At 35.5% G+C, this 23,234-nt stretch overlaps 1 protein-coding gene and 1 long non-coding RNA gene across 8 annotated transcripts; both read left to right on the top strand.

Annotated features, from left to right (window-relative positions):
- Window positions 1–3,129: 3,129 nt before the first annotated feature.
- Window positions 3,130–10,364, top strand: LOC128208881 (uncharacterized). Of its 6 annotated transcripts, none has more exons than XR_008256915.1 (8): window positions 3,207–3,221; window positions 3,486–3,552; window positions 4,213–4,251; window positions 4,615–4,702; window positions 6,484–6,566; window positions 6,957–7,078; window positions 7,465–7,577; window positions 10,197–10,364. It is a non-coding gene; the product is annotated as an uncharacterized LOC128208881 (long non-coding RNA). The 6 variants fall into 6 exon arrangements; XR_008256912.1 differs by lacking the exon at window positions 3,207–3,221 and adding an exon at window positions 3,364–3,378; XR_008256910.1 differs by lacking the exon at window positions 4,213–4,251 and having other exon boundaries at window positions 3,130–3,378.
- A 4,717-nt stretch (window positions 10,365–15,081) lies between these two features.
- Window positions 15,082–23,234, top strand: LOC128207746 (monocarboxylate transporter 14-like). 2 transcript variants are annotated; one of them, XM_052910862.1, is made up of 7 exons: window positions 15,082–15,333; window positions 17,472–17,780; window positions 19,236–19,379; window positions 19,891–20,898; window positions 21,097–21,276; window positions 21,447–21,572; window positions 21,787–23,234. In XM_052910862.1, the coding sequence occupies exons 2-7, from the start codon at window positions 17,519–17,521 to the stop codon at window positions 21,978–21,980; spliced, it is 1,914 nt and encodes a 637-aa protein (XP_052766822.1). In that variant the 5' UTR covers window positions 15,082–15,333; window positions 17,472–17,518; the 3' UTR covers window positions 21,981–23,234. The 2 variants fall into 2 exon arrangements, with proteins under 2 accessions (XP_052766822.1, XP_052766823.1); XM_052910863.1 differs by lacking the exon at window positions 15,082–15,333 and adding an exon at window positions 15,353–15,486.

Below are 23,234 nucleotides of genomic sequence, written 5' to 3'. Positions count from 1 at the left end.
TGTTATTAAACTAGTTTGTAATTAATCATTGTTATTGTATATAGTTTAATTAACTGTCACCAAGCAATCCTGTACATATTGATATTAAACAGATTTATAACATCATCTTTTTCACAGGTTTGATTTCATGAAACTTTTGCAGTATTATATACTTTATATTAAATGTTTACTTGTAATCATGATTGGTTGATCCAATAATTTACAAAGAGGTACCTTAATAACCTTCGTATTACTAGTACTTGATTTTGTACCCTGGTTTTGACAGATTTATGACGAATGATATATTGGCTAAAGAGGAGAAAGGGGGAAATGACTTTCCTTCAGCAGGTGTTCAAATTGTTCCATGTAATATTTGCTTCTTGAGAAAAACATTTAACAACTATGTTATTGTAATGTGAGTACCTATAGTCTTGTGCATTCAACGAACATTGAAAATTGTACTTATGCCCGTTCTAGAAAAAAAAGCAATTATTCACTTGCAAATGATTTTATCCGCGATGGCATTAATGACAAATTCTAGTCCCTGAAATAGGTATAGCAAGACATACTCTAATTTAAAACATACAGCAGATATTTGATATGAAAGCTATACTTTCAGCAATTACAAGTCAAACTCATCTAATTTAACAACATTGTTATACATTTTAGCAAGTGTGGTGATAAAATTCAGTATTGCTACTGTACATTAGGTGGATAGGACAATTGGATCCTGTCAGATGTACGCTCCAGACAGACAAGGAGGTGGAGGACGAACTGATCACACATTAATATACATCATTAAACTTATAAATTTAGCATGTGTCTTTTAATTGGATGTGCGTTTGAAATTGACTCTCGCGGCCATCTTTGGCGGTTTCCCGCGTTAGCGGCCATATTTAACCATTGTTTGAAATCCAAGACAAAGGGTCATTGTTTAACTGGGTCTCCATTGATTAACAGTATTCATTTCAATAGAAGGGATATAAACAATAGCATTGTCACACTAACCACATCAGTGTATTGTATGTCAAAGGACAACTCATCCAACGTTTCTAACATAGGGTCATCGACCTAGGATCTATTTAATGGTATTGTTTTCCCTCATCAGACGATGGACTTATCATAACCTCCACCATCTTTATATGTGATCAAACGGATTCTTTTATATGTAAGATCACAGGTCATTGACAAACAAAAGTTCATCAGAACCCAGCCATCGCGTGATCGAAAGTGATTTCAAGAAATTGAATGACTAAAACCTGACCGTTTAGTGTCAATTCGTACAACAACACCATATCTAATAGCCACTCAATTACTCTCCGACGTACCCATTGTAATAACTTAAAAGTGAAGACAGTTAAATGAGCTGCTGATGGCTCAAAAGACGAGATTGTCGTTATCATATATCTAGTTTATCATTCAGGGTGACTAAAGCTCTTCCACTGTGGTGAGCTATCACAATAAATCACTTATTAAACCATTGTCAAATGCCAGCGCTCGATTCACTGGACTCTGTTTATCATTATGAACACCTCCGTTGAACCTTACAATGACATGAAAGTTTTTCAAACAACTTACTAAATAATCTTTTATTTTGACCACCAAAAGTAGGTTTTGAAGATATAACAGTTTTGTCCTCTCTTAGCTTCTTTTGAGTTTCACTATTTTTATTAAATCGGTAAAGGATTCACACAATTTCTTTATCAAATAACCTCATACCTTAAAGGTATGATGTATCGTTTACATTTCATTAAATCAACCCTACAGAAATGTTAAAATGTGTTCGATCTTATTGTAATGAAAACGTGAATGTTTTTTATTATTTATTTTTGTGTATAACTATTTCATTCCATTAATACAATATTTTAAAATTTAACAAGACCAAATTGAGATTTATAAGTTGAGGACATGTCTGACAAGCTATTTTATACCATTCCGGTATGTTGTATCAATAAATAAAATATCAGACAAGATTTTAATATTTATTTTCTTATAAATACAATACGATGCAAATACAAATAAAGTTGATTATAATTGAATTCAAACAATTTGTTTAACAAAGATCATACATTTTTATTTATTTTTTTTTTATTTATTTTAGGTTACATTTCAACAGTAGAGCAGTAGATAACATCACATGAAATTACATGAAATTAGATGTAATTTGGTATAAAACATAGAAATTATATCTCTTGTATCTTATAATGTCCATAAGCATATGATTTAATTCCATCTTCTAATTAAAATCTTTTGTCATCAAAACTAGATAATCCTACTTTGCTGATTGTTTCCAGATAAATGTTATGGTTATGACTTAATGAATGCATTGTTGAGTGCATTTGAGAATTATTAAATAATACATGTTTATAATCATTAAGAGTCAATGATTTTTTAACAACCGCTTTTGATATCCCTTTTGCTCTTTTCTCGTCTATATCATCACACTTAAATGCATACATTTTCGATCGCAAACCGCAATATTCACTAATACATTTCTCATTTGTTTCACTTTTCATTTTTCCCATTACTTTTTTGTTGAAGTCACTATATAAAAAATGATCTTTAGGGAAATCTGAAGTGTCAAACAAATGTGAATAGGCCAACATATCTTGGAAAATGTCCGGTGTTGTACATGATACTAAAAATGAATCTGTGTCCGTTAATTCTAGCTCAACGTTGCTACCATACACATTTTTCAAATGATTATAATAAAAATCGTACATGGTATATTTTGACAAATCAAGGATACTCATTCCAACAAAAATTGGTTTATTTAATTTAATTTTTTTGCGACTTAATTCAACACCAACATGGTCTTCAGAAAAAATCCGGTGCATCTTATAAGTGGGTTTGGATGACACCTTCTGTAGTCGTTTTTCTGTATGAACAAGTTCTACGGACCGATGCTTCCGAAGATTTTCCATGTTTTTTCCTGAAAGTAAACAAAATTTTTGGTAAGTAACTTTTCATCATGTTAATCTTTACTCTGAACTGCTCAATATATGTTTTTATGATGGTATCCGTCGTTATCTTAGATACCTGTGTTTTGGATGAGGGATATGAAAATGGGACCGAAAAATACACTTTTTACTTGCCGGTAGTTAGTTTTGGTCAGTTTTACTTTAGGTTCCTAATTGTACATGAGCACTTGTAAGCGTCTGATTGAAGATGAATGAAATACCAAAAAGTGAAACTACGCCTGACAATTATTGAACAGTTGTTTTTGTAGATAAGTATTAGTGGTATGGAAGTGACAATAAATAAATTGTATAAATTACATACGGGCAGATCATACAAAAATGATAACAATGTTATAAATTAACACGAACCCCAAAAAAAACAAACAACAACAACCTTACCGAAGACCGAGTTGTTCATGAGTTTGAAGAAGTTCTTCTCGTAAGCAGTCTTGGCTTGTTGTCGCATTTTGGTGTTGAACTCAACGTAGGGTTTCATGAAAGCCTCTTGTTGGAACTCTAATACTTTATGTATTTTTTCAATTTTAGACCGAGTTGGAGATACAGTTGCAGGTTGCGATAGTGAAGTACATAATTCTGTTTGTTTTCTAAAGTGGTGAGTAATTTTTCCACCTTTGCTCTGGGTTGAAGTTCCTCACTGTTGTGTAAATGTTTCAACACATGTTGAGCATAAGGAGATAATTTTTCATTGGGTGTGAATTTACGTTCCGGAGCTAATGGGTAGTCGTTATGACTGTCATGTAAATGTTTTGGATATTCTAGATCTACTTCTAGAATATACCCCTTAGATCCATCCTCTGGTATTTTTTCAGGTTCAAAAGTATCAATTTCTTCCTTCTGTAAAAACTTAAAGAATGTTACTAACTCGGAAACTCAATAGTAAATGAACTAGTTTGTCAAATGTTTTGGTGGGAAAATATTCCACCAAAATGTGAATTTGGCGGTAAAAAAGTTCGCCAAACATTTGAATTTTAAACATTTGAATTTCAAATACTATAGGGAATCCATTTCAATTTGTTAATTATCTTTGTTTTTCCCCTTTTGTTTTGTTTTGACTTTATTTCTTTGAGATTCTCATTTTTTTTCTTATTTTTTTTAGGTTTTTCAAAAAACTTGTTTAAACGTTTCACGACTAGTCTTTTCTGTAAATTTCCGTCATTTTGAATTGATTTTTTCTGTATCTTCCCGCCATTTTGAGTCAACCTTTTCTGTGAATTCTTACCATTTTGTTGTAATACCATGTTATTGTTTTTAGAAGGTTGACTGTTTTGTAAACTTCCATCACATTTAGAGAGTAAGTATTCACACTTTGATTTAGGAATTAACACTAATTCTTGAGCCATGATTCACTGGGTTTAATTAACGCTAAAAACTGTTTGAAATATTTTAACAGAATGGCTTTCCTCCTTTTTTGAGAGAGTCTTTTGGATATTACTTTACGTATGACATGTCTATATCGTTTCAAGTTCTTTTTATCCTTTTCTGGAATGACAAGATTTCCCCTGATAGCATTGTAAATCACCTCTATAAGTGCAGCCAATTGAGATTTTGTTAAGTTTTTTATCAACATTTTTTGTTGTTTTTCATTGGTGTTGATCATAAATTTTAAAAAATGTCTCTCCTTCTGTAGTTTATCTTCCATTTTTCTCCTTTTCAGGTAGAAATACAATGGGGGTTTGATGTGGAAAGATGTCTGTACGAAGTTTATATAACGGGTTAGAATGTGGACTTACATCCACCAGAAGGTAACTATATTTCTTGTTTGTGGCTTTTCTATAGGCATCCATAAAATAATGCGTTTCACCGGGAAACATTTGTTTGGCTAATGCTTGAATTTGTAATTTATCTCTCTGATTGTTAAACAACACAAAATAATGACTGTTTAGACTAATAGTTCGAAAATATTTTCCTCCTGTAAATAAATTTTGCACTACGAAAAAGACTGAAAAATTATGGTGATGACTATAAATGGTGAATAAGTTGACAATATCTACACTTTGTGAAGCTTTTTGTGCTAAATCATCAATCACTAATATTTTGAAGTCAGTTTCCATAGTCCACATGTCCATATCGTCTTTAGTTGGTAAACCTTCAAAAAATTCAATATTTTCCACATGTTCTTTCATATCATCAAATAAGGATTGATAGGTAGAATAACAATATATAATCTTTTTCGGAATCATGGTAAACATAGAGTTTGCATTTTTAAACAACTCAAATAGAAAGGTTGACTTTCCACTTCCACTTGTTCCTGCCACAATACAAGTGGCAGGGCATTCAAATTTAATTAATGCATCCAACATGATCTACACTTGTTGATAACAGAGAACACAATAAATAGAATACAAACAAAAACCATTTAAATACACTACTTTATTAGTGATCTACATGTTTGGTTTTTGAAACAACCATTTTGCGAACAATATGGAAACATATTTCTAACGAAGTTATATACAAGTAAATCATTACAGTCATAATCATTGAAAAAACTATGTACAATGTCATAAAAAGATACACCATTTGTTCGTTGTAGTAAGAAAAACAAACAATACATCCCACAAACATCACTGTAATTACTTTGTAGCTGTCTCGAATTTGTGATAACAGTTGAAAAATAAGAAGCATATTTCAGAAAATAAGTGTTAAAATAGTCAATTGGTTTCCCATAACTGTCAAAATATTCGATAGTGGTTGAATTTGGGAAGTAAAATGTACACCAATGTCTTCCTTCCATGAAATGATTGTCTGTATTGGCAATAAAACCACATGGAAATACCAAGTCGTTTGGTAGTTGATCAGCCGCAAACACCCCCAAAATTGTTTTTTGCAACATTGGATCACAGTCTATACAACACTGAAGCTGTGATGTATTCATTCTGTTATTATGTCTCTCTGAGCGTTAATTTGAAAAAATCCAGGAGAACTATTATACACAATACAGCTTGTTGCGGTAGATAAAGCCGTTCCAAATTGAACCTCTAATCGCACATTTCCTGTTTTTATTAGAGATAGAAATGCTTCATCAGAAAACTTTGGCTCTAATTGAAATGTAAAAATACAGGATGTGCGTGCAAAGTCTTCTCTGTTTATATCAAGTCCAGCATCTTTATTCCACATTCCATTTGTTAGAAACATATTTGCGTATACTCTCATAAAACTTTCTCCATTTAAATTATTAAAATTTGTTTTTAGTGGATTACCCCACACTGGAACCCCATCAGCATAAAGGCAAATACTCCTAATGTCACAGTTTAGGAAATGAAATGGATTTGATTTATAATCTCCCGAAATTGCTGCTGATCTGACAAAGGCTACGACAATTGTATTTGGTTTTTGTCCTTGAAATAAGTTATCCCACGTAAACACCGTACTACCTGCAGCAATGGTTTGTAACCGACATTCAAGTCTATCAAATGGATACTTTGCTGTGTTGATCTTTAACATCTCAGAGTGAGCAACAATGAGAGCTGGATTGACTCTAACTTTTTTTACTAAAAGATAACTATCTGTAATGTTTACTTTATAGCTTGGGGATGTCTCGCCAGAACTTAGACAGAATGCTGGAGAACTACGATACAACTTCACATTAACATCCACTTGGTTTAACAGGTACCGTTTAATAGTAAATAAACTGTGATATATAGGCCCTTGCAACTCTAAAGTTTTTGATTTTGTTATATATTTTGCCCGTAAAAACAATCCATTGTTTGCTCCACTAGGATCACAGTCTTCTGGGTGATCATTGTCATCTTTTATGAATAGTTGAGAAGACAATTGAGAAAATGAAGCATCTTTTCCATTACATAGTAAAGTATTAAACATGGCTATATATGGATTGTAATTAGATGATATAACCGCCTTGTTTTGTAGAGTCACTTCTATAATTGAAAATAATGCCTGCAAGAACAAATTCACAGGTCCCACCTTCTCACCCGATTTTAAGTTAGATCCATCTGGATTAGTTACTTTTAGTTTCACACATAACTGTGTATCTTTCAGATCGAGATAGTCCATCGAATTCTGACCACTGATTTGAAACTCAATGGGAGTATCATCCGACACTTGGGATATTGGACGAATCTCTTGATAATGGACATCATTCACCGCAACTTGTGTAGGAGGTAAGTCAAATAGTAGTAATTCATTCGGAACACCTTCAGAAAATCCGTCTTTTGTGAAATAAGACATTTTATGAACCAAATATATCCCACGTTGTTATAGATTTCTTCGAATTATTTCTCGCTTTCTTATCAATTTTCCATTTATTGTCCACTTTTTTGCTTGCTTTTACACCTTTTCTTGATTTTTGATTGTTTTTTACAGGTTTATTTTCAGTTTGTTTATTTTTTCTTGTAGACTTCTGTCCTTTTTTCGGTTTAGTTTGTTTACTCCTGTTTCTGAACTGTTTTTTTCTCGCGCTGTTTACACGATGTGTTACTTCTGAAGGTTTGGATAATTTATGAACAAGGGTTGACATTTCTGAAGTATTTAAACCATCTCGTTTCAGCTCACTTTTCGCCTGGTTTACTGTCTGTTCCGATGGGGAAACTGTGCTGATTGTCATACCATTACTTCCCATCTTCGACTTGTGTGGAATGGCAAATCCCCTCCCAACTTGAGGTTTGTTATTTTTGAAATAGTCTATCCACATTTGTGGGTTCGGTACATACAACTTAGATTGATTCATATTTGGGGTAAAATGGATATCGCTTAAAATGAAGTGTGAGATGCACTGGTGAACTTACGAATGAAGCATACTCGTTTTCCACAGTTTTTATACTGAAATCAATCTCTTGGAATTCTGATCGGTTTAAGGGTAAATAAAAAGGAGATTCTAACACATAATTCCAACCATTTTCTTCGTTTTTCTCTATTCTTCTCAATAAGGGACGTTCACCTCCGTCAACAACGCTTTCTTTGCAAACGTTTGAGTAAATAAATAAGGTATTATCTACAGTTTTTCTTCTTGCTTTAGGATCAGTTTTTATACTTATTTCACACAAAGCAACCTTCCAGTAACCATTAAAAGATAGAGGTAATTTTAACTGCACTTTGAAGTTATAGGGTTTGTTCTCGGTGAAGATGTGATTACTTTCACTGTCTCTCACAAACACATATCGTTCCATTATTATTGTTCTTGAACTTGATCTGCATCAATCCAGCTATCAAATGATTTTGGAAATCCTTCCCATCGAACAAAATACTCTAATTTCCCTTTGACTTTTCTCTTTTTTAAAACTTTATCAACATACCAAAGACTGTCTGCATCTTTATCAACAGGAATTATTTCATTTTGATTCACATAACCTGATATTGGTTCTTTATTCAAGTCTATGATCTTATATAATGGAAAACCTTGTTTGAAAATCTTGCTCTTTATTTTAAAAACTTCTGTAGTATATTGTTGTTGATAAGCTCTTCTAAAGGGATGTTTCGTGTAACTTAATCTAACCAAATCACCAATTTTATATTTAAAGCGAGGAGGCGTTTTGGGGAATTTTTTAGGTTTTAGATACATTTTACTCCAAAGTTGTGTCTCGTTTTTCTTTGTAACATCACTTGGTGCTAATCCATCCAAACTCCGATGAGGGGAATTATTGTAACTATTTACAATATCTTGAAGGTGATCTATATATCTATAATTTCGCTGATATCTTAACATTCTAAATATCATACCACGAAGGGTACGAATGACTCGCTCTGCATAGTTTGCTTTAGCGGTGCTTTGTGTATTAAACAAGTAAACTCTCTTCTTTTGCATAAACGCTTTTAATTCACGATTGATAAATTCAGAACCTCGGTCCGTTCTTAACTTTTTAAAGTTATGAACACTAAGAATATCCTTGATTGCTAACAATACCGTGTTAGATTTTTTATTAACTAAGGGTCGAACGGATAGAAAACGTGAAAATATATCTATAACAATGAGTAGGTATTTAACTCCATCATTGTATTTAGCAATGTTATCAACTGCCATTAAATCCATATCACCCTGATCGTTCATACCCGCCACTTCAACACGTGGTCTTTTATATGTATGTCTCGCCTGACGTTGAATGGCATACGAATCTTGATTGTTGAGCCATTTCTGTATGAAATAAGTAGTAAATACTCTTGGATAGTTTTGGTTTAATATCCTGTGTAACTTTTTTGCACCCAAAAAGCTGCCTGCGTTTTTAGAATCGAAATAATATTGTGATAGGATATGTTCCTTCTGCGTTTTATCCATGATTAAACATGATCATCGTTGTTAGTAGTTTATATTATGGGACACATGGGTTGTTAATTAAACTAAAGCAAGGAAATGAAAACATGTATAGATATAAATACATTTATTTGAAACTAAACATGTATAAAATAAGTCAGCATATGATCATACAAGCATATACATACAATGACATACATGTACATAAAGTGAATTAAATATTTATTTGAAACATGCAAAAAAGGAAATTCGTGAAGTAATAAATATAACAAATCATTTTACGCCACACAATGCCAGAGTTCTTAATTTCTCATGAATTCTTTTTTTGAAGAAAAATGCAGTAAAACACATACAACATTGCATAATATGTCCATTTTGTTGTGTTGTAAATATTCTTTTGCTCAACGTGATGGACGAAACAGTCGATCTTCAATGCGATTGATTGTCAACACCATTCTTTTCATTTTTTCACACCACCGCTCGGTTTTCATTATCTGCAGATAGTCATTGCTCTCTAGCAAATGTTTGTGTAAATCAATCATTTCAGAGGAAATGTTTGAAATGCGCACAATTTCTTCCCAACTTTGTAGTATATTTTTTTCATTAACTGCGTTTAGCATGTCACTAAAGTAACGTTCTATTTTATACTCATCATCATCAGGGTCTGTATCCATGATACAATCGTGATCTTTTTGAGATGGGAGATCCATCTGGCAACCATAGCAAAGTTGTTTAGTCACCATACCCATAACCTCACACAGTGCCTTCGCATATACAAAGTCAAAGTATGAATTCATTAGCGCGACACTTGTAGAAACTGGAGTATAAATCTCTGTAGTGTCCATAACATTCGTTTTGGAGTCACAATGTTCATTTTCATAAATATCTTGAGATAGTTCACTGCAATCCATGTTAAGTTTTTCTGCTGCGATATGATCACACCAAATGTCGATGAAACACTGAATGTTTGTGCTGTGTTGTATGTCTTTTATAGTTACATATGGTAACGGAAAAATTCAAATTTGAATTTTCAGATCATCCGGGGATATCGCCATATTGAAAACCCGCCAGAGGTTCGGTCCACGTCCATGGTGCTCGGGATGAGTCATTGGAGGACGAAGATCGGGTGTCCTTATGCTGCCATGAAATGTCGTTTTTATGATGTCCAATTATGTTCAAAAATAAACAACTTGGAGAATGTGTTTTATGTTCTAACAACGACTCGTCTCCTTTCTGCCACTGATGTAATCGCAAACCGCAAGAAAAACACTCTACTGTGTCATTTCTGCCAGTATAATAAAATCCTGCTGAAGATAATTGGAACTTGTTTGGTTCTATTTGAGGTGGCCACATGTCGAACGTTTTAAGTCTGTCTTGAAAGAATAGCATGCTTGGAGAACTATATTCAAACTCTAATAGTTTTGAAGTTGTCATTTCGACTGTCCGTGTAAGAATGAAGCCAATAACTGAACACTTTCCTTCATATCACAGAGAGTTTCAAAAATATCAAATGGTAATTGAAAACTTTGGTGACCCTTTTTAAATATTATTTTAATGCGTCGCTGTCTCTCTTTTACAACTATGACAAATTTGTCACCAAGTGTGCATGTAATTTCCCTTCTTATTGGTGACCAAGAGACATTTTCAAAACCAAAACCTCTCAAATATGTCTGCAACTCGTTAGAAAAACGTATCTGAGCTTGAGCCATTTTTTGTATTTTTTAAACACTTTAGACAACTGTTAAAGCACAGACTTACAATATCCAATTTGTTCGGTTTGTTATATACCACTATTGACAATCAAAAAAAAAAAAATGTCTTGGACGTTGATTATTCTCGTACTATGGACTCGTCTTTAAGTCCTGTATATGCGGTTAAAAAGGGAATGAATTTACATCTATCCGGATATTCTTCAATCTCTTGATGGCTATTGTACTGATCAACTATGGTTTGAAAATTGTTAGTTTGTCTTAAAAGAAATACCATTTTCTGATGACTCTCCTTAACCCACAAATATATACAACGAGCTTCACTATCGTTCCAGGGTAACATATTACCATTCTCATCCCAAAAGGAATCAAACATTCTCCTGTTTGAGTCATATGGTGTCAAATTATAACTCATATTAGCCGGTAAAACACTGGCTGCCAACTTCAATCGCAAAAAGATTAATACTGATAATCAATGGAGACCCAGTTAAACAATGACCCTTTGTCTTGGATTTTAAACAATGGTTAAACATAACCGCTAAAAGCGGAAAATCGCCAAATATGACCGCTAACGCGCGAAATCGATACCATTGTCTTCCCCTCAATGTTGGTTGAGTTAAACTAACTTTGAAAATTGTCCGCCAAAACATATACGTACGCATGCGTAGACAATGGAACCACCGACAGAACCACCGCACCACCAAACAAAATGGCCGCGAAAGTCAATTTCAAACTTGCGCATGCGCAAACAATGGAACCACCGACAGAACCACCGCACCACCAAGCAAAATGGCCGCGAAATACCAATTATTATACTACTGAAACGTTACATCGGCACGTACATCTAAACCATTTATTGGAGTGGATTGGGCAGCAGCACCCTCCTTAACCCGCTAGTGCTGTTGTGTTTGCTCATATCTCTTGAAATAATATGCAATCAACTTACGTTAGTGTGTTGAATTATATTAAAGCGGTGTCATTCTTTTTATTAAACTGTCTATAACAGCAGGCCTGCTGGATCGGATTTGAGTCTGAGCATCGTTTCATGTGTGAATGCATCCACCTCAATTAGAACCAAAACCATAAAGACATGTGTTGTGCTTCTTTTCTTGTTGTGTGCGTCCCGTATGGTGGGGGTTGGGGTCTTGGGTGTTGTGTCACTGATTGAGGGGAGGGAGTATGGTGTCAGTGATGTAGGGGTGGGGGTATGGTACGTGTCACTGATGGAGGTGAGGGGGGTATGCTGTCACTTATGGAGGGGAGAGAGTATGGTGCGGCGTCACTGATGGAGGGGAGGGGTATGGTGTCACTTATGGAGGAGAGGGGAGGGGAGTGGAGTGGTGTCACTGATGGAATGGAGGGGGAGGGTGCGGGGTCATTGATGGAGGGGAGGGGGTATGGTGTCACTTATGGAGGGGAGGGGAGTGTGCGGGGTCACTGAAGGAGTGGAGGGAAAATGGTGTCATTGATGGAGGAGATAGAAGGCGGAGGGTGTTGTGTCACTGATGGGGGAGGGGGGTATGGTGTCACTGATGGAGGGGAGGGGTGTCACTTATGGAGGGGAGGGGAGAGGGTGGGAATGTGTGGTGTCACTGATGGTGGGGGAGGGTATGTTGTCACTGATGGAGGGGAGAGAAGAAGGAGGGTGTGGTGTCACTGATGGAGGGGAGCGAAGAAGGAGGGTGTGGTGTCACTGATGGAGAGGAGAAGCAGGGTATGGTCTTACTGAAATAGGGGAAGGGATATTGTGTCGTCGATGGTAGGAAGAGAAGAGGGAGGTTATGGTGCGGCGTCACTGATCAAGGGTAGGGGGTATGGTGTCACTGATGGAGGGGAGGGGAGGGCTAGGGTGTACGTGGTGTCACTAATGGAGGGGAGGGGGGTATGGTGTCCCTGATGGAGGGGGTATGTTGGGGCGTCACTGAGATACGACAAAAATGAAAATATATAAAGGTAGATAAAGTATATTATGTGAGGCTTGAAACTGTATTTTTGCCGCTTTCCCGGGCTGTGTTACATTTGGTTCTTCGTGTTACCTTTTTGACGATGATATTAAAATGCACTTTGTGGAGGGAGTGGTAATTTAATTCAATTATCATATTTTTTACCAGAAATTTCAAAATGTGTGGCTTTGATATTTGATTCAAGCATTAATAATCCGAATCAATAGTTTGTGAAGATAATAGATGAAGTTCCTCGTCGGTACACCAGAAAGTACAGTAAAAATGTTAAATATAATGTCATGATATTCAATAACCAAGTATTTGACTATATAACTTGTTTATCTTTCACTGCTTTCAACAAAATGCATTCATAGATTAATAACTGGACGGTTCCAATATAGGTACATACTGATAAACTTAATTTTCCTGAATTTTTATATTTTCTTTCCAAGCATTTATGTGCGTCCACACATGACGGTGCAAAAACATAGCTTCAACTGTAAAAGTTTAGTATTTTACAGTGCAATAACATTAATACTGGCTTCAGTAGGCTTATATAGGGACAAGAGGTTATACTATGTGTACGCAAATAATAACTTAACCCCCCAGTATGGTCCTGTTTGACTGACCGTTCCAATGCGGCCACCCCTACATGTGTTAACGAAAATAGTTCGATATATGGGTGGTCTGTGCTGTGTACGACGTCTGTCTCTTGTTATATAAAGTATTATGAACAGGGTATTCGATTACATGTTTGGCTACTCGGTGTGCCGCTGTAGTTTTCGTTATAATTAAAGATATATTTATTTCGGCAATGAGTGCATAACATTGGACAATCAAAACAGCATGTACAGTAAATATAGAAATAGTACGTCCATCGATTTACTTGTAAAAAAAATATTTTTGATAAAAAAACCCACTACACACAATATTTAAAAATGGACATATCATAATACTAAATTATCAAGCATGTGACGCTTAACAGCAACCTTAAAATTTGCTTAATGAACAATTTGGGTGATACTTGCAGGCAATTTGTTCCAAAGACTACAACTTAAGTAACTGAATTACTTTAATCCAAAACCTTTAACATTGTGAACAGCATAGGCACCTTTTTCTCTAAGTCTTGTTCTATAGGGGTCAATTTTGTCTTGAGATGTAAAATGTTAAGACCTGAGTAAGATCATGATACCATATGGAGCAAACATAATCATAATGACACTGAATAAGGAACATAACAAGAAGTTTCTTTGTATGTTGAGTCAAATAATCCAGTTTACGGAACAAGAACTTTAACCTGGAATGGCCTTCTTAATAACTGAATGTGCCCATTTCATTAAAAGACCAATTCTTTTTTCTATACAAATTATCAATTAAAAAAAAAATGAGTTGCACATTAAATAGTTTCAGCATTTATCATATTACAGGACATTTGCGCAGGTCTTAGCCCATTATATTGAATATTTTTGCACTCTGGAATCTACATATCGTATTACTGTAAAAGGAAATGAGTAGGATATATAGTTTAAGGCATTTGTCCTCAATACATGCCCATGTCATTTAAAGGTCTTTATGTCTATCATATCAGAGGTTTTCCTTCCGAAATGTCAAATTGATATCCGATTTGATAAGCATTAATTAAGGTTGAAATAAACCTAATACGAATGTCTGATAAAATGAAAATACAGTGCTTTGCGGCCACTAAATTGTTGATTTGTATTAATACAAGCCGTCATATTCACAGATTCTATTTAAGACGCAAGTACTGCTAAGAAAGAAGTTGGGTGTTAATTTCTTTCGAACCATTCCTCATCGTAGTATCATTCCATTATATTAGCTGCATACGTCAATATTATCAGAATTAAAGCACACTTCAATATAATTATGATCGACATATAGCTGTATTTAATGTTTAAGTTATGATTTCAATATTTTATTGGATCATGCATGGCGTCATTTCGCCTTAATATTTCATATTAAAGAGTTTGAAAAACACAGAGCAAACGTCGATATACTATTAATATCGTGTAAAGCTATAGCTATTCCAAACAAACGATTGAAATATACATGTTTTAACCACTAGCCTTGATATTTATGATAATTGGCTTTTTAATCAGGAGTCTTTTAATTTCCTTTGCGAAGTTTAAACCAGTAGCGAGTTAACTTTATTTCCTGTACAAGCTGCATACATGAAACCCTAACCATACTTAATACTTCACTGATTTTATTCATTACACTGATTTAGTGAATAGGTTAAGCACATTGAGAAAATATAATACTAGTTGTGCGTATAATTCATGTACGTTACATGGGGCTATAGAGAGTGATTATGAAAAGCATCAGTACCCATGAAATCACCAATACAGTAAGGTATATAGTGGTAAACGCGCACTGCAGTGAGACTATTCGTCCATATGCTATTATTCTACAACTCCAGAGAATCAATACTCTGATTCATTCTCGTTCTTGTACACTGGATTGATCAAGGCTTCACTGGATACGGTTTACGACACATGGAGGTAAGATCGGAGTGTTTGTTAGTTGTTACATATGTACTGAAGGAACTCAGTGTTAACAAAAAGTAAACAGAAAAGGAAATAGTAGCTCTATTTATTGACTGACAGGAAGTTACACAAACTTATGATTAGTTTTATGAAAGTTGAAACAAGAGAGTACGTACATGTTCTTGTTTCGATTCTTAGATACATGTATCTATTTCATTAATGTTTATGTGATTTAATAATTTGACACAAATCCGCTATTGATGTTCATTTATACGTACTACATTATTGTATTCCGAAGTTCGAAAATGAGTTGAATACTCAATATTAGTTTTTCCATTTGCTTGCATATCTGACGGTCATACATTAGACTCAATATCGGCTTTCCTAAAACAGTGTACACAATATATACATGCACAACTGTTTTGCTTATTGTTATATATATATATTGGGAGCAATCCAGCAAACATTAAGGTTACGATCAGGTCAATGTGTACCAATTAGGTCAGGAAATGTTGCTCTTAGCAGTTGTTTATCTGTCTGGTTCACACTTATTTAAAAGTCATGACATTTCACCTGTTAAACTTTATGGCGAAGTCGATAATTGTAATTTAAGGAGTCTTTCTGCATTTCATTTAAACATTGAATTTTGTTTAAGTTCAGGTTAAGCTGTAAGTAGATAGACGTACTATACCTGCATTAAGCTGCACATGACATCTCATGTAACTAGGGATGTATAATGCACCAGTCAATTGTAACCACGGCCCCCAGGTCCGGGGAATAGCGGGGACTTCGGCATTCGGTCCAGCCAATACCGACTAAATTCTCCGCCCTGCGGGGACGAACAGTTGGTAAATTAAAATCCCCGACAAATGCCCCCGCACCCCAGGGACCCTAGGTAAGACCCATTCCCCGCTATATTTAAAGCGAAGACAAAACCACCGCATTCACCCGGCACTGCGGGGCCACCTGAAAGGTAAAAACATGGCCCATTTCCCCAGCTATCCCCGGTATTCCCCCGGACATAGGGGGCCGTGGTTACAATTGATTGATGCATAACAATATATGAAAAATATCGAACTAAGTTTCATCGTTATGATTTAAACACATGCATAACAATACAAGAGCGAACAAATTAGAATACAGTTGTGGTTATTGACGAATCACGTATAATATATTCATTAGGGGTAGCTAATGCAAAACAGATACACATATATTGGATAAACGGGCGTGAAATAATTATTCAGATAATTTATTAATGTTTAATAATGCTTTTTGTAGTACATTGGTAATAATCCAGAAATATCGACTGGGACCGATAAGCCCAGTAGCCGAACTATAAACAAAGACTCGGTTTAATTAAGGTCATACGTTTTGAATGTTATTTTTGAAATGAAAGAAACACAGTCATGATATTTGAATATCGTATATGTATGTGTACCAAATATATATGTATGTTATATATATATACAAAGAACATGTCTGTACTTGTAAACTGTTATTTGTATTTTAATTTATTATAGTGCTCATTCAATTTATTTGTATAACGGATTCAAATTTCGTATTAGCTGAAAGTAGCTTTTTTATGTATACTTTATTACGTGAAACATTAAATAGCATTATATGTGTTATCAATTTCTTTACAGTACACTAAGCGTTCATCTGCGTAATCACAGAATCTGAAAAAAACACACAAAAAAAACATCATTTAAACAAGTACTCAAGTCGAGCAGATATATCTGAAACAGTCCTGTTTGAGATGTCCAGTTATTCGACTGTGTTTCTTTTCAAATAAAAACAAAACATCTAAATCACAACAAGCATAAAATTCAAAATGTTTCGTTGAACTCGTTCAACGTTTCGGCTGTGAAGTAACCCCATGTTTCACAACCATAACACATACTATAGTATTGAAGAGACACATAGAACATTCATATTTGATATAAAACAAACTTTTTCACTTTATTTCCAATAAAATCGAACTTCAAAAATCAAAAATAAATTGAATAATACTGAATATGCTATTACCTCAGATATTATATTAGTTATAGGATGCAAGAGAAAGTTGAAGACATGTATGAAATGTGTTATACATGTGTATGTTTCAATTTACAATAAAGTTATAACATAGTTATAAATGCATGCACGTTTTACAGAACATTAATTAGGACGCAGAAATGTTGCTCGAAACCTGACAAGAAACATGGCGGCTGATGACGTAATCGGTGTTGAGTCGCGTGACACAAAGAGCAGCGATGAAGAAAACGAAGACTACTTTCCGATAGCTCCCGACGGTGGATGGGGCTGGATGGTCGTGTTGGCTGTATTTGGCGGGAATCTTCTGATCGATGGATGTGCAGGAAGCTTCGGCATTCTCTACCCGGAACTTAGGGATGGCTTCCAGTCAAGTCCATCGCTTACGTCGTTGGCCGGCTCACTGATTGTGGCTGTGTTCCTGTTCTCCAGTAAGTAGGACAATGTATCTGGTATTTTTTTCCTTATTTAACTTGTACTAGTCTTTATAGGACTGTGAATTAATTTCATTTCACTCTGGTCTGACTTTAAATGCTTTAATTTAGTTACTCTTTCTAAAACCGGTTAAAAACTTATTTGGCAAATGTTATTGGCTTTAGGTATATGAAATGGTATGCGACTTCTCATACTGTTATTCAGTCTGATATATCTGATGTCAAAGTTAATCATTAGAATAAACCTAACTTTCACACTGATTGATTAACCATTGGCTACGAGATAATACCTGACGCATACCATTCAGAATCTGCTGTTAATAGTGTATTTCTATGCTTAACAATCTTTAACATTAGCACAAATGACATTCAAGTCCACATCGCAAAGACATATTTCAAGAACATACAATGGTTGTTAGTCAAGTATGTTTATAAGCGCTCATTGTATGCCTTGCATTCCGACATTTAAATGGCAAGGTTATAGAAGTCTTCATCTGGAACAACTCCATATCTAAACTCAACAAACAGCCTCGTGGGTGAAATTAGCCTCGCTTACAGTTCGAAAATATTCGAAATTAATACTTTCCAAAATGTATGGTGTGTTAATTAGATTAAGACTTCATTTTCTTATATAATTAGGTTTAATAACTGTAAATAGCTACATTTTCTTCATTTTTTTTTCAAAAAGTTTAAACTTCATATCAAAACCGACCATTTTTCGTTCATACGACATACCGAGATGGCTGTAAGGAGATTCTCACGCTCATTTTATAAGGGAGAACTAACACTTACATTCATAGGTGCGTCATTAATAAATTTTGCTTTCCTTTCCCCCTGGTAACTTTAGCATATGACACATGACGAGAATGAGGAGGCTTGGACCAGTGTAAGTTATACGGTGTTCATACAGGTAACTGGATACGTGTTTTTGAATTAAGGTAATGTTAATGATCTAGAAATATAGTTCAATGTATGATGCATTTTCAGTTTTCATTGTATTTGTCAGTCAACCTGATATACTTCGGAAAAACTGAAACTTGATCATTAATTGCAATATATAATACAGTCGAACTCCGTTGGCTCGAACTCGCTTGTCTCAATTTCATCATTGGCTCGAACTGGATCTAAAGGACCGATTTCTTAATTCAGATTGTTAAAATTCCCGCTCGAGCCAACATGGTTCGACTGTAGTTCGATCAGTATGATCAGTACGTTCAGATTAATTATGTTGCCCTATCACAACCAGCTGCATCTATCATTTATCTTTCATTTAGATATTTGATTGCCAAAGATCTTTGCCCAGCAGCAATGCAATGACTTAACAATCATCTAGGCGCGAAAGTATTAACATTGCGAATATATCACTGCTGGTTACAGCTATGACAGAATCTAAAGGCTACACCGTTGCGATTTCTACGCCACCCTTAACCATTGCATGGTTGTTTTATTCAGGTCCTCTTGTTGGGAGCCTGGTACACCGGTTTGGCTGCCGAGCTGTCTGCTTCAGCGGAGGGCTCGTTACTGCGGCTGGGTTCATTTTGGCAATGCTCGCTAAAAACATATATGTATTCATGTTTGGATTTGGAATCATTGGAGGTATGGTGATAATGAACGTCTTAGATGTGCCTTGAGTTGAGTGTATGCACCAGTCAATTGTAACCACGGACCCTCAGGTCCGGGGAATAGCGGGGACTTTGACTTTCGGACCAGCCAATTCCGGGTAAAATCCACGTTCTACGGGGACAAATTGCTGGTAAAATCCCCGCCAACTGCCTCCGCACCCTTGGGACATCCTAGGTAAGGCCAATTACCCGATAATTTCGGCACGAAAACAAAACCACCGCATTCACTCGGCACTGCGGTGCCAACTTAAAGGGTAAAAACACGGCCGATTTCCCCCAGACCTGGGGGTGGGAGTGTTTACAATTGACTGGTGCATTATTTTAAATATAACTGATCGAAACATGATATTTCCATGTTCGCGAGGTCTTAGTTATAAACATATTTTGTTATATGAAATGAACATAATCAGTGCATTTGAGTTTGTAAATAATAGTTCTTGCATGAACACTTATCTAATTTGAAATGATTTTATGTGGGTTTTCAGGAATCGGATTGGGCCTGAACTCACTCAGTGGGCATGTCATGGTCAACAGCTACTTTAATAAAAGGCGTGGTATTGCAGGCGGGATTGTTTCCTCAGGAGCGGGATTTGGTGTCTTTATTCTAGCCCCTTTGCTACAGTTTTTGGTATACAGTTATGCGTGGCGAGGAGCAGTTTTAATATTTAGTGGTGTTATGCTACACTTTAGCGTCTTTGCTTCACTCATGCGCCCGCTTGAAGACAACCGTCGTCCAAGTAGTCCATGTTCTACTGCAACAGAGAGCGATGAAGAAATCGTTGATTCCAATACGTCAGACTGTGATAAAACTCATGCTCAGGTTTTGATCAAGGGAAGCAAAGAGGATAAAACAGATCTACGCAAACAACTGTTTGCGAATGGTCATTCATATATTGAAAACAAATCGTTGCTGAAGCATTCTGATAAAAGGGTAAACGGTTACTTATCCTCGTACGATATTCATACTCCGGAATTATCACCGGAAGAAATAAAGAATCTCAATTCTCTACCCGATCTATCAAAAATCGATTCCAAACGTGCTATTTCTCAACAAAATCACAGGAACGCTGATCGGAGAAGACGGTTTATCAACCATCATCATCACGACCACCATCATCATGGCGTCCACCATTTGAATCCATTTTTACGGAAGGATGTCTTCTTCACAAGCAGTCTTCATCATCTGAAAGAATATCAAAAAGCTGACAGTATTAGTTCGTTTGTGAATTCTATGATCATTCACGATCAAAAGTCCATAGACGATCATTCCGGGAATAAAAACGGGAACACGATCATCTTGCAAAACAGTATGCCAGAGCAGGCTAATCCTTTTGATCTGTCTATTTTTAGAAACTCAGTGTATATTCCGATGCTTTTGGGCGCGGTGTTCATACAAATGGGACAGTTCATACCGAGTACTTTCATCCCAGAATATGCAAGGGAAAGTGTCGGCTTGAATAAGGATCAGATATCGATAATCATTTCAGTGTTCGGCAAGTTGTTTTTCATTGTTAAAAAATTCAACATTCTCTGAATTATTTCCTTCACCCTTTTATCTATTCTGTTTACGGAAATGTTAGATAGTCCTCACCCCAAGGGCAAATGTTAAAAAAAATACTTTAGCTTTCTATAAGCCATATAAGCACCAACACAGCAGAAAAGCAACAAAGTCATGATAATTTCTATTCCAGGTGCTGTCAACATTTTTGGCCGACTTAGTGCTGGTATATTAGTGAACATGCGTTGTTTGTCAGCCTTGTGGATCTGCAACGTGGCCATGTTTTTATGTGCTGTGTGCTGCGCGTTGTTCCCCTTCTGTACATCATTTGCAACACTTTGTGCCTTCTCAGTTTGTTTTGGATTCTTTATCGGTAAGCATTCAATAATAATAAGCATTTGCCACTTGTCATGTTTGTACTTGCACTTAGACCGCAATTCTACGAAGAATTAAAAAAAACTTGGGAATATGATGACATTTAAAGCTTCTTCAAAACATTGAGCTCTGATACAGCCATACATGTAAGTGCATTTGAAATTTCAGGGTACTTCCCACCGCTACAAATCCTCATAATGGTCGAATACCTCGGATTGGACAAACTGACCCCTTCTGTAGGTTTTCTACAGATGGCGAAGGGACCCGCAGCCCTTGTTGGTCCGCCGATGGCAGGTCTGCGCATGTATCAATTAATAACAAACGGAAACACCTCAATATTTTCATAATAATAATAAGTATTATAAACAGACGGTTGTTTCGGTAATTATCCTAATTCTGTTTCCACTACATGAATAAAAAGAATCGGCAATCTGTTAACACCATACTAAGCTTGCATACTTCATACCGTATTTTCGTATTGAAACACTGTAAAAAAAAACATTTTTAGGTCTGGTTTATGAATGGACCCAAAACTACGCCATGTCGATGGAGTTTGCGGCTCTTCTTTTCCTCCTTGCCGCCTTAGTTCAATCACTGGTGCCATTAATTGACAGGTGTTCAGCTAAGAGACAGGACAGTGGAAGTATGTTTTCACAGGTTGACTGTGAACTGGAATGTGAACGAACATACACTCATCAATGACTCGGTGAAATTGTAACGCTACATTTATCTTATATCTTATATATATATATATATATATATATATATATATATATATATATATATATGCAAATTGACATTTATTTATTTGTCATGCTTGATCGTTACACTGTTTTGTGAACGAAGAGGAACAGCTATATCGCAATCAAATTCTGTGTTGAATGTTTTAATCATGCAAATCAAAATCTGCATTTGCTTTATTTGAACTGATCACCTGACTATATAAATGGACTTTGGAATAGATTTACATCAACACAAAAACAACTTCAACATGTCCAAAGTATAGTGTATAAAAGGAAGAACAGTTCAAGTGCCACGTTTGCTTCCATACGCCAGTGAATCACACGGTGTGCGCTCATGAATCACGCGGTGTGCGCTCAAGTTGCGAGATGGTGGTTATCATGTAAATGCATGAATATGACTGTTCACGAAAGTTTTTCGTCTGCTTACGGGGCCCTATGTTTAAAGTTCAAAAAACTACTCTCGAGACTTCTACTTGCTAACGATACGCATGTGTAGTAAGACCCATAACTCGGGCTTTAGAAAGTGTTGATTCGCTCCCCTTGATCGTTTGCTAGGCTCCCCTAGTTTATTGATGTGTGATGAATCTCATTATTTTGCTTTCATTATGTGTTCTGTTAGGCCTTGTTTTTGCTAAGTCATTATATCGTCATGTCCGTTAGAAGAACGACATTGTACTTACAAATGTTTCTGTGTGATGCTTTTTTAAGCTTGTTTAACTCATATGGTACACGCGAAGGCTGTTCTATAGGAATATTAGATACAATTATTAATAAAATGAGGAAAAAACGCAAAGCTCATCTTTGTCTCCCTGTCTGCCCTACAGAACCTCTAGGAGTCGATATTTGCACATTTTACAACATGCACACTTTTTCCTTTGCCTTAAGGTTACACACCACCATTGTTATTCCCTATATAATTCAATGTAAAATTATAATTTTTAACAACATTTAAAGGCATTTCGAGCGAATGCAGGCTATGATAACCACATATATTCTTAAAGTACAAGCTTTAATTTACCTTTTAAGCCAATAAAAGGGGGGGGGGGGGGTCAAGTTATTCCTAAGAAAAGTCACTCAACTTGAAAAACAAACTCTAAAAATTGCACCTTCCGCCATGACAGTTCTTCCAAAATGACCTTTCAACTATAGGGCAGCTGTTTATGCTTTAATCTCTACCCTAAATGATAAATCAAGCAAGAATAGATACTTAAGG

This window comes from Mya arenaria, chromosome 11 (assembly GCF_026914265.1).
Source record: "Mya arenaria isolate MELC-2E11 chromosome 11, ASM2691426v1".
Taxonomy (NCBI): domain Eukaryota; kingdom Metazoa; phylum Mollusca; class Bivalvia; order Myida; family Myidae; genus Mya; species Mya arenaria.
Note: the sequence above shows the minus strand (reverse complement) of the source record. Positions and strands in the feature narration are given on the sequence as shown.

Bases quoted from the DNA above. Each gene is read 5' to 3' on its own strand.
- LOC128207746 (XM_052910862.1), top strand. From the start codon at position 17,519: ATGGCGGCTGATGACGTAATCGGTGTTGAGTCGCGTGACACAAAGAGC. The intron at 17,781-19,235 runs GTAAGTAGGACA...TGTTTTATTCAG, and splicing joins GGCTGTGTTCCTGTTCTCCA to GTCCTCTTGTTGGGAGCCTG. The intron at 21,277-21,446 runs GTAAGCATTCAA...TTGAAATTTCAG, and splicing joins TTGTTTTGGATTCTTTATCG to GGTACTTCCCACCGCTACAA.